At 43.9% G+C, this 12,309-nt stretch overlaps 1 protein-coding gene across 1 annotated transcript in view; it reads right to left on the bottom strand.

Annotated features, from left to right (window-relative positions):
- The window catches only part of TRPC6 (transient receptor potential cation channel subfamily C member 6), a 125,041-nt gene that overhangs the window by 33,215 nt on the left and 79,517 nt on the right, over positions 1 to 12,309 (bottom strand). The window contains exons 3-4 of the mRNA XM_060234902.1: positions 2,945 to 3,124; positions 59 to 223 (exon numbers count right to left, since the gene is read on the bottom strand). Coding sequence (XP_060090885.1) covers positions 59 to 223; positions 2,945 to 3,124 — 345 coding nt within the window. The remainder of the gene's footprint in view (positions 1 to 58; positions 224 to 2,944; positions 3,125 to 12,309) is intronic.

Raw genomic sequence — 12,309 nt, 5'->3', positions numbered from 1 at the left:
AGACAGACTGCAGAAGTTATTTTTTTAGACAAATCTGCAGCAAGTTTGCCCCTAGTACCTTGCTGCACGGAGCAATCCAGTAAGCCAACGACAGGAACGGCAACCCGACTGCAACAGCAAGCACCACCAAAAACTTCACCGCCATGGTCTGTTGGCGCAAACCTGACAGATTCTCATACCAGATAGAGAGGAGCTGCTGCTGGCAGTTGGGATGTGCTACAAACTAAAGGACAAAGAAAAGAAAAATTACGATTTGTCTGTCACTCATTACAGTAAGTAATGCTGAAAGTAAGGAGAGCATACCAGGATGGGAAGAAATCGAGTTCATGCCATTATCATGAAGTACGGCAAAATAAACACAACACTGTGTGGCACAGTACAAATTGCCATAATAACAATATCAAGGAATAATACTAGCCACGGAAACTGAAGGAAATGTCGTCATATGAATTTTTTGGATTGGTGTTCCGGTTAAGAAATATTAATTCTCTTTAGAAATTTGTTTTCTGGATATTGGTGAAAAAGCTGCCTGCAAATGAGAAAGCTGCGGGAAAGCCGTTGGCTGACGAAGGTGTGTAGCATCGAAACCGGTCCCCACTGCCGTGATAGATAAGCAGAAAAAATTGGGAGGCTACGCTTTGGATATCCATCACAAATGCTTCAAGAGACTTTTTGCTATTAGTACTTATGAGAGACTTTGTGTATTGAAAATTCCTTGATACTGTTATTATAGCAATTTGTACTGTGCCACACAGTGTTGTGTTTATTTTGCCAATTTTCAACTGTGTTTCTTCTTTACTTACTATTATCATGAAGTACAGCAGCATGAATAAAAGTTCTCCAGTATTGTCACTGTGCCCACTATAGGTACATTACTGCAAGAAAAATGGGAGCGCTTGACCAGGAGTTACACTAGATCTGGTTTTCAGCAATTTCATGCTTTAGAAGTTTTTCTTCTCAGCAGGTTTACCCAGGAGACTCCGACTACAAGCAAGAATGGCAGGCTGGCTTCAGCAGTGGTATATTTTGCTCCCGATTTCATACTTAGACATGATTTGAAAGAACCTGGGGGAAGCTCGCAGTCCAGATGCAATGGAGGAGGGTCTGTGGCTCAATGATAGAGCATCTGCTTGGCACGCAGAAGGTCCCAGGTTCAAACCCCGATATTTCCAGTTAAAAGATCTGGCAGTAGGTGGTGTGAAAACCTCTATCTGAGACTCTGGAAAGCTGCTGCCAGTCTGAGTAGATGATATTGACTTTGATGGACCAAGCGTCTGATTCAGTATAAGGCAGCTTCATGGTGTCATCCATCCCATTTTACTAGATCACAGCATCTTGCAGGAGACATTTACTGTCTTTGAAAATGGGAGGCTGCACTTTACAGTATCCTAACAAACATATTTAAGTAGTATCTCTACAGCAGCCTTCCACCCCCGCCCAGTGGACCAGACATTATATAGACTTTTGCCTCTCTGTTGATTTTCCCTGAACATCTGAAGGCAGCTTAGAATTGCTTCTACGTGAGCAGCATTCTGGACCCAATAATCCTTACTGTTCATGGGTTTGTCTGCACTTTTAATTTGCAGAACATCTTGCAACTATTAGGAGAGGTGTCCTAGGTTAACCCCAGGAGGGCAGTTGCATTATACTGGTAAAGAGACTGAGAATGAAACCAACAGTACAATTCCAAACAGAGTTACTCCACTCTAAGCCTCTTGAGCTGATTACCCATGCATTAAATAAATGGAAAATGATCTGAACCTGTGTCTATAACCTCTGAGTCCAAGTATTTATCCTTCGGAGCATGTTAACTCTCAAGGGGGCAAAGACTCCATCCAGGTCATGTCCCAACTGCAATACTCTGTACTATTTTCTTGAACTGTTGCATATATATATATATATATATATATATATATATATATATATATAAATATATAAAATAAGCATCTGAACTTATACTTAAGCACAGGAAAATAAGGAGGCAAATCCTCTTTGACTAGGAAAGGTAAGCTGGATGTAAAGTATCTAACAGTGCCATTTTTTTAAATCTTCCGAAGAGTTAAATCATTCCTTTATTACTTGTGCTTTGTCCTGAGTCAGAAGCTTCACTGCTTCCATTACTTACTGTATCAAATTGCAAACAATGTAGTGAACAGAATTCCAACACTGTATTTTGTTGCTAGAGGCATTCCCCAGTTTTACTGCACGGTTCAGCTCCCTTTCTACCCTTTCCCCTTTGCTTACTGTATTGGCCACAGTAATAGGTTTCTGAGCTATTGATTTAACTCTATAAAGCTATGCTGGAAGCAAACAAAATCCACAGGGGGAGTCATTCAAGTTAGAAGGTTCATTTTGCCTGCTCTGCATAGAATATGGGAAGTCATGCAGACTAGTACCTGCATGTGTATGTAGGGCAGGTTTCATTAGTGCCCAGTGAATTTGTGGATTGTTTAGAAACTCTTTGCAGATTTCTCTTTGCTTGCTAACTCCTTGAAACAAGGCCTGTAGCACTCAATTTCTAATGTGCTATTCTACCATCCCAGCAGGCTTTTTTTTGTAGCAGGAACTCCTTTCCATATCAGGCCACACCTCCCTGATGTAGCCAATCCTCCAAGAGCTTACAGAGAGTACAGGGCCTACTGTAAGCTCCAGAGGACTGGCTACATCAATGGGGTGTGGCTTAATATGCGAAGGAGTTCCTGTTACAAAAAAAAAAGCCCTCCCAAGGTAGCAACATTTGAAGTCCTCCTCCAACAAGAGAGCCACTTAAGTTGAAGAAGGATCCTTAGGCTGAAGGCACTTTCCTCCATACTATGTAGGATAGCATCCATTATCTGTCACAGCTGAGTATTGCCTTTCCAGCTGTATTCAACAGGAAGCTGAAGCAGAAGGAATTAATTGAAGAATCCCCAAACCCATGCTAAACGAAAAATTCGAGGCTTACTTTTTTAACTTCATATTTAATGGCAAGTTTTAAGCGGCTGAGGCTAGGCCGTCCGCGTTCTCCATGGTTCAGCTCAACGTCTCCATTCAGAATAGCTTCCACTTCTTCTGTGTTTCTGCACAGGTCCAGAAGCCCGACTACAAAGTCCTTGCACTGCATAGATAGTTTTTTGTAATCGTTCTGTGAAGAAAACGAAGGGGAAAAAATTCAGAAAAATTCCTTACCTCCACAAGCATAAAGCCAAAAATATAACTGGCCCTAAAAGATAAGGCCAATAGTCTGTTTATCAGCATTCTTTACAACCACAAGCACAGCACCAAAAATAGCTTGATGTAGCTGATAAGGCCAACAGACTATTAATCATATTCTGATTAAGAGGGCAACAACTAGCATCTTGATTCTAAAACAGGAATGGAAAGGCCATAAAACATATACATCATGTGTTAAGGAGGGTGATTGTATAAAGAAATAGTTGCTTCCCTCTCCACATGTATGTGAGATTTCTTGTTGCATTAAGTCTGCAAATCTTAACTTAGTTAAGCACTAGGTTAATGAAGCTATACAGTGTAATTCTAAATAGTTATACCGCTGAAGATAAAGGGCCTAGAAGGGTATGGCTCAGAGCCTAGAAAGGTATTGACTCTGCTTAGCGCTGCAGTGTTGATTGCTCAGTAGGCTAAATTTTAACTGGTGTAGATAAAAGAAAAGGGGGATCTAGAGGATTTGGAGGACTGTTTTGTTATTGAGGTGATAAAATAAAAGATTGTGCACTGTGTAGATTATTAAATTTTCATCTTGAATTCCAGGGTCCTGTTTTATATTCTCTAACATGCCATGTATCTTGGTGGTGAAATTGTAACAACAGTACAATAATAATACATATTTTCTTTGTAATAATGAATGTTAGTAGTTGTATATTTAATGCCCACTTTGCTTGCAGCCTCCCTCACTGGTTTCCTATTTCTGATGTATTTAAAGGAATATTTACTGACTGTATTAATGTTTTTAGCTCCTCATATTTTTTGGTCTGCCTTATTGTCAATTTACATTTCCTTTGGCAGAATCTGTACTCTATCTTGTTCACCTTTTAAAAGAAAGACTTCCACTTTTTAAATGAAGCATCCTTGCCTTTGCTCCTGTAATGCTGGTATTCCTCTCACACTGGGTGAAACCCTTTCTAAACTGCTTCATTTACTTAATATATTTTATTTGTTTAATTAATTTATACCCCATCTTTCTCCCCAGTGGGAACCCAAAGTGGCTTATATCACTCTCATCTCCTCTATTTGATCCTTACAACAACCCTATAGGGTAGATTAGGCAGTGGGGTAGGTTAGGCCACCCAGAAAGTTTCCATGGTACATGGGGATTTAAACCTAAGTCTCCAAGATACTAATCTGACACTCTTAACGACTATACCACAGTGGCTGTAGCCCAGGGCTTTTTTTGTAGCAGGAACTCCTTTACACCCCTGATGTAGCCTGTCCTCCAAGAGCTGACAGTAGGCCCTGTACTAAGAGCCCTGTAAGCTCTTGGAGGATTGTCTACATCAGGGGTGTGTTGCCTAATATGCAAAGGAGCTCCTGATACAAAAAAAAGCCCTGCCCTAGCCTACCTTTCTCCAAGGAAGGACTCAAAGGATGCTTCCCTAAGAACATTTTCCTGGGAGTAAGCCCCTAAAGAATAAAGTGGGACATTTCTGAGTAGACCTGCTCAGGGTATTCCCAAAGTATACATTTTCTCTGAGCTGCCGTTATTGTGGATTTAAGTTAAATTCCAAAAATCCTGACGGGATCCAATCCTGCTTATCTACCGTTTCAGCTTCATTTGGGCTAATTCCTTCATATTTGAGAAGATTCCTCTTATGAAATCAAAGAAGTCCGTGCTGGATTTTTGAAATGAGAATTGTTGAATTGGCTCTTCTTAAGATCTTGCATCACATTGTAACCTTTTGCTGACGTTAATTTTTTTATCATACCTCATGCTGCTTTTCATCTTAATTAGTTTTTTATTTATCCTGTTTCATTACACTTTGCTTGTCTGTACAGGACAGGCTGGAGCCTCTGACCTCTCTCAACATCCCATGTGTGTTAACAACCAAATCCAGTCCTGTAAACAGGGAGCCGTGCCTGAAAGATTTATATCAGGATTGACACCAAGCCCACCTCAACTCTAGCTGCTCCTCTATCTCCCTCCTTTTCTATGCTTTTTGTTACAAAAAAAAATCTCCAAAATGATTTCCTTCCCATAAACATCTGAAGAAATGAGCTCTGACTCACAGAGAGCTCTTGCTGGAACAAATTTTGGTGATCTTTTAAGGTACTATTGGACCTGTTTCCCCCCCTCCCCCCCAAATTTCTATTTCTTTCCATTTTAATACATTTTAGCGTGAACCTAAGTGTTTTATTTTGAATGAAGCAGATATCCAATGCCCACACCTGAATGTCCCAGGCTAACCCACACTTGTCATATCTTGGAAGTGAAGCAGGGTCAGCCCTGGAGAGCATTTGGATGGGAGACAACCAAGGAAGTCCAGGGTCGCTATGCAAAGGCAAGCAAGGGCAAACCACCTCTCTTGCCTTGAAAATCCTATGCAACTTGACAGAAATTTCCATCACCAGTTACCCCAATAATGAGAGGGAAAGGCACTGGCTCTACCTTGCCTTGTTGCTGAATTCACATAGTTGTCTAACTTGCTCACCTCTTCTCTCTCACTTTAGATGCTTTGTCATTGGAGCTGTGATGCTTTTCTTGCAGGGCCTCCCTTGCAAGCTAGCCCTACATAGGTCTTGCCACAAAAAGACACAGAGGAGGAGTGGAAGTAATTTGGTGGAAAAAAGTGATCCACATATAAAAAACAGCTCAGACATTTGCACATTTCTTACTGGGTTGTATGATTCACAAAAGGTATCACAACACCTTTTTATAGGGTATTTCAGCACAACGTGGACATGCACAGATCCACCAGTATTGCCAATAACTAAGCAATACCCGTGGTCTTGTTTACCATAGCCCTTTATCAGGGCATGTGATCTAAACCACACATTTTCCTGCTGCTCTGTGTTTTATGGTGGATTAACTGAAAGGTCATAAGCACACATTTGAAGAAATTGGATTTTCAGGTCTGTAACAATGAAGCCGTTTCTTGATATAAATACCTCTGTTATGACCTTGGAAAACAGCAACACAAATAACTGTGTATATGAACCAGCCCTGAGATAAAGATCTTAGCCCATGGACATTTTTTTTTTTTTTTGCTATCCAGATATTTGCCAATCTTGCATTCTGCCTATGAAGTCCATGAAACAGTTTACTGTGTGTTTATGTGATCTGAAGAGAAACCAGAGTTTACTTCATGTCAGAGCAACGAGAAACTCAATTTGTTTTTCTTATTTAAATCTGTGTGGTGTAATTGATGTTTGCTCAAATCAGTCTGCAACACTAACAGAAAACCTGCACTAGTAAGAACATGCATCCAATTTATTTGCAAAGGCACATTTGATTGTCTGGTAAGAAAAAAAGACTGTGCTTTGTCCAGAGAGATAAATGTATCTGATGAAGTTAAGAACTGACTTACAAGAACTTATCTCATACAAAAACTTATCTCTTTTTTTTTAGCAGAAACACGCAGGAATGTAGTTCCAGTTGGCTTGGTGTCAGGGGGTGTGGCCTAATATTTAAATGACTCCTGCTGAGCTTTCCCTACAACTTTAGAATCCAATTTTCTAACATTACAATCCAATGCAGAGTTACTCCAATCAAAGCACATTGAAAACAATGGCCTTATACTGGAAGAACTCTCCAGAGGATTGCACCTTCGATCTGTTACATGAATTAATTCAGCTGTACCTTTTTATTGGTCTCTGTACTGCCTTACTGAATCTACATAGCACGTCTCTCACTGAGAATGATTTAAGATGCTTTAGATTCCATCTGGGAGAAAGGCAGGGTATGTATAAATAAATAAATAAATAAATAAATAAATAAATAAATAAATAAATAAATAAATAAATAAATAAAGTAGAATAAGTAAACAAATAAAATGAAGATCGCAGGTTTGTCCTATCCTGAACCAGTTGCAAGTCTTTCTCAACCACTTGAAATTGATTGAAAGTTCATTATTTAGTGTTTGTGACTGCAGTCTAAATGATGCAATTCTGATGCACTTTCCAACTGGATCGTGCCAGTTCACACAGTAAAATCCAGTTGGAAAGTGCTCTGAAAGTGGATTGAAACTGCATTATTTAGTGTGTGTGATCGCGGCTCATTTAGGCTGGACTTTATGTTACTTTTTTTGCTGTTCAATAAATTTTCTGTGCAGACAAAAGAACAAACCCACCCCCCCTTGCTGGTTCAAACCTGTGTCCAGAATCCTGTCTCACATTGTGCCTAACCAATTCCTCTGGAAGTCCAACAACAGGGCATAGAGGATTAGAACAAGTATGTCGGAGTCTAAAGATCTCTCTGGAAACCTCATTTGCCTGCTCCTCATTCTCTAAAGTTAGAGCTTTCTTGCACCAAACATTGTAAATGAAGCCTAGGAATTTATAGCAGCATCTGCTCAACATTATTATCCTTGCCTCCTGGAATGGGGGAGGGTAACAAAGGACACAGCTCTGCAACATTTTTTACACTAAGCATGCCATATACACTAACAGTAATTATAGTAAAATAACAACCATCAAATGTGGTATGTTACTCCATGGCCTTGCAGATTTTAAAAGCAACACATATTTTTTTGCACTGGCAACAGATATAGCAGCCCTAATGTTACTTTTTTGTAGGGTGGGTGGGTGGGTGGGCGCACATGCTTGTGTGCTGGAAGTCATGGTGACATCTGGTGACCCCTGGAGCTAGGATGTTTCAGAGAGGTGACTTTCTAATTCCTGCCTCTGCACCCCTGCCCTGGTGTTCCTTTGAGCCTAACATTACATTTAAGTGATCACTGAATCCTTTTTCTTTTCCTGATCCACTGTTACTACATACAAATGGCCACGTAGACATAAAATGATGCCTCAATTTATTTATTTATTTATTTATTACTTTATATTTATATCCCGCCCTCTCCGCAAGCGGACTCAGGGCGGCTTACAATATCATAAAAACAATCAATTTCATAAAACATATAAAACCATAATACATTTATCAGGTTAAAAACTATTACGATATCTCAGTCTAGTCTGGCGGTATTAGGTTCTGACTATGACCACCAGCTTCTGTAGGATGTCCGGTGGCAGCCCATTTTCAGTCAACCAGAAAAGCCTGCCTGAACAGTTCGGTCTTACAGGCCCTGCGGAACGCCGACAAATCCCGCAGGGCCCTTATAGCTTCTGGGAGGGTGTTCCAGAGTTCTGGTGCTGCCACCGAGAAGGCCCTAGATCTTGTTGCGGATAACCTGGCTTCTTTTGGGCCAGGGGTGGACAGCAGATTTTTTGTCCCTGATCGCAGTGCTCTCTGGGGGATATATGGGGAAAGGCGGTCCCGTAGATAGGCAGGTCCCTGACCATAAAGGGCTTTAAAGGTTAATACCAACACCTTGAAGCGAACTCGGAACACAACAGGCAACCAGTGCAGCTCTCTCAGCACTGGCCGAATGTGCCCCCGTCGTGGTAGCCCCATTAACAGCCGTGCCGCAGCGTTCTGCACTAGTTGTAGTCTCCGGGTTAGCGTCAGGGGTAGCCCCATGTAGAGAGCATTACAGTGATCTATTCTTGAGGTGACCGTAGCATGGATTACCGTCGCTAGGTCGCTGCGGTCCAGGTAAGGGGCCAGCTGCCGTGCTTGCCGAAGATGGAAAAAGGCAGATCTAACAGTGGCTGCCACCTGAGCCTCCATTGTAAGGGAGGACTCAAGGAGCACGCCTAAGCTCTTGACCTTGGGGACCGGTATTAGTGGCACCCCGTCAAGGGCCGGCAGCTGGATCTCTCTCCCCGGACCGCCCCGACCCAGGTAGAGAACCTCCGTCTTCGTCGGATTCAATTTCAGCCGACTCAGTTTGAGCCAGAAGGCCACGGCTTGTAGTGCCAGGTCTAGATTTTCCGGGGTACAGTCAGACTGGCCACCCATCATTAGGTAGAGCTGGGTGTCATCCGCATATTGATGGCAACCCAGTCCATACCTCCTGACTATCTGGGCAAGGGGGCGCATATAGATATTAAATAACATCGGGGATAGGACCGCTCCCTGCGGCACCCCGCAACTAAGGGGGTGCCTCTGGGATGCTTCCTCCCCTATCACCACCCTTTGTCCCCGATCTTGGAGAAAGGAAGTCAGCCACTGCAAGGCAGATCCCTGTATCCCCACATCGGTAAGGCGGTCAGTCAGTAGCTGATGGTCAACCGTATCAAAAGCGGCTGACAGATCTAGTAACAACAGCACTGCAGAACCGCCCTGATCCAGATGTCGCATAAGATCATCCATGAGGGCGACCAGAACTGTCTCCGTCCCGTGGCCTGGCCGAAAGCCGGACTGGAATGGATCCAGTGCGGAAGTGTCCTCCAGGAATCCCTGCAGCTGAGTCGCCACCGCCCGCTCTATGACCTTACCCAGGAAGGGAAGGTTTGACACCGGCCGATAGTTCGCCAATGTGGCCGGGTCTGCTGATGGTTTTTTTAAGAGGGGACGGACCACTGCCTCTTTAAGAGGTGTGGGAAAGATCCCTTCAATCAGGGACCTATTGATGATATCCTGTAGTGGTTCACGTAGCCACGTTTGGCTGGCCTTTATAAGCCAAGACGGGCACGGATCTAACCTACAGGTCGTAGGGCGTACAGCTGCAAGGGTCCTGTCGACTTCCTCCAGACTGAGTGGACTGAAAGAATCCAGAATTGAACCAGAAGACGTGCTCGGTGCCCCAAGTTCATCTACTGTATTAATTATGGCGGGTAGGTCGTGTCGGAGTGACGAGACCTTATCTGCGAAATAGCTCGCAAAAGCCTCACAGCCTATTTCCAATTCTCTACTATTTTGTTTGCCCTGCGGCAGTTCTGTTAATGACCGAATTATACTAAACAATTGTGCTGGGCGCGAGGTCGCAGATGCGATTCTGGATGCAAAGTATTCCTTCTTTGCAGTCCGAATAGCCATCTCATAGGCCCTCATAAATGACCTATATGATGTTCTCGTAGCTTCGTCACGAGCGCGACGCCATTGTCTCTCTAGTCGTCTTAATCGTCGTTTCATCGATCGCATCTCCGGGGTATACCACGGGGCGGATCGTGATCGAGGATGAAGAGGACGTCTGGGAGCGATTTCGTCGATGGCCTCGGAGAACCGGTTGTTCCAGGTCTCCACCAGCCCATCCAACGAGTCGCCGGTAGGCCAAGGGTCCCGCATAGCCATCTGAAGCCGCAATGGGTCCATCTGACTACGCGGGCGAGCCCAAATCTGCTCACCGCCTAAACGGGACAGAGGTGGTATGTCCACACGGGCCTTCAGGACCTGGTGGTCAGACCATGGCACTGCCTCAGCAGATATCTGACCCATTGTTACTCCCGCCGCGAAGATCAGGTCTAGTGTGTGCCCAGCCTGGTGTGTGGGCGCTGTTACATATTGGGAAAGTCCCAGTGCTGCCATGGAAAGCACTAGGTCCGTCGCACGAGTGGAAGCTGCGTCCTCGGCATGGACATTGAAGTCACCCAGGACTATAAGTCGGGGATGCTCCAATGCCCAGCCTGTTACAGCCTCCATCAAGGACGGCAGGGCACTGGCTGGTGCGTTAGGCGGACGGTACACCAGCCAGATTGCCAGACTCTCCCCAACGTCCCACTCCAGGCCCACACACTCCACGCCCTTGATCTCTGGCGGCGGAAGCGTCCTGAAGGAGCAATCCTCCCGCATGAAAAAGGCCACCCCTCCCCCCCGCCCGCTAGTCCGGGCCTGGTGAAGGACGGAGAACCCAGGCGGGGCTACTTGGGAGAGAGCAACTGTCTCCCCCTCCCGCACCCAGGTCTCCGTCACAATAACAAATTGATACAAAATGGTGTCTCAATAAAAAATCAAGAGCAGGTTTGGGGTAGTGGTTAAGTGTGTGGACTCTAATCTGGGAAAACCAGGTATGATTCCCCACTCCTCCACATGCACCTCCTGGATGACCTTGGATCAGGCACAGTTATTGAAAGAGCTCTCTCAGCCCCACGTACCTCACAGGGTGTCTGCTGTGGAGAGTGGAAGGAAAAGGAGATTGTAAGCCGCTCTGAGACTCCAAGTGAAGAGTGGGGTATAAATTTAATTTCCTCCTCTTCCAATCTGACAGCTACCAATATGAGGTGGTGAGACTTTCAGTCTGACAGGTGATTTCCACACATTTTCCTATTCCTAGTATGAAAGATTTAACTGCTCTTGCATTCTAGAGGCTATCAGAAGCTGACACTGCTACAACCATGAACTGCAGTTCTATGCATTGTAGATCTGCCAGGAGAGTTATTAAAAGTCAAGTTCTGGAAAGTTCCAAGGATCTGAGTTATTCTGGTGCTACAAAGTAACTCTGTCTATCCAGGAAGCCCAATGACTCTCCCTGAAAGGTTATAAAGGTTTCCAGGAAAGAATGAGACTTTGCCTGGGCCACTGCAATCTCACTTGCAATCAATTATTTATTTATTTAGAAAAAAAATGTACACCACCTCTTCCAGAATCTACCTGAGATAGCTTACAAAATACAAATAATAAAAACAAGCCAATACCAATGCTAGGAGGCAACATCAGGTGAAGGCCAGTGTGGTGTAGTGGTTAAGTGTGCCGACTCTTATCTGGGAGAACCGGGTTTGATTCCCCACTTCTCAACTTGCACTTGCTGGAATGGCCTTGGGTCAGCCATAGCTCTTGCAAGAGTTATCCTTGAAAGGGCAGCTTCTGAGAGAGCTCTCTCAGCCCCACCCACCTCACAGGGTGTCTGTTGTGAGGGAGGAAGGTAAAGGAGATTGTAAGCCACTCTGAGATTGAGAGTGAGATATAAATCCAATATCTTCTTCTCTATGCTCTGTTGTTCGGCCTCCAGAGAAACTGGTTGGCTGCTGTGTGAGACAGGGTGCTGGGCTAGAAGGGCCACTGGTCTGATCCAGCAGAGCTCTCCTTATATTCTTATTTTCTAACATTAAAATATATTAATTAAAATCCAGCATTAAAAAAACCCCAGCATAAAAATATAGACCATAAAAACAGACCATTGACAGCTTAAAATAACAGTTTTTGGGCTACAATAGTGAAACATTTTGGCCTAGGGCCTAAAAGAAAACATCAGAGGCACTCAAGGGGATCCTCAAGGTGAAAGCCATTCCATAAACAAAGTGCCACTACTGAAAAAGTCTTGTCTTTGGTTGCCACCCACTCTCACCTCTGAAGGTGGGGGTCCCAAGAGCAAGAGTGGT

This window comes from Heteronotia binoei, chromosome 3 (genome assembly GCF_032191835.1).
Source record: "Heteronotia binoei isolate CCM8104 ecotype False Entrance Well chromosome 3, APGP_CSIRO_Hbin_v1, whole genome shotgun sequence".
Lineage (NCBI taxonomy): Eukaryota > Metazoa > Chordata > Lepidosauria > Squamata > Gekkonidae > Heteronotia > Heteronotia binoei.
Note: the sequence above shows the minus strand (reverse complement) of the source record. Positions and strands in the feature narration are given on the sequence as shown.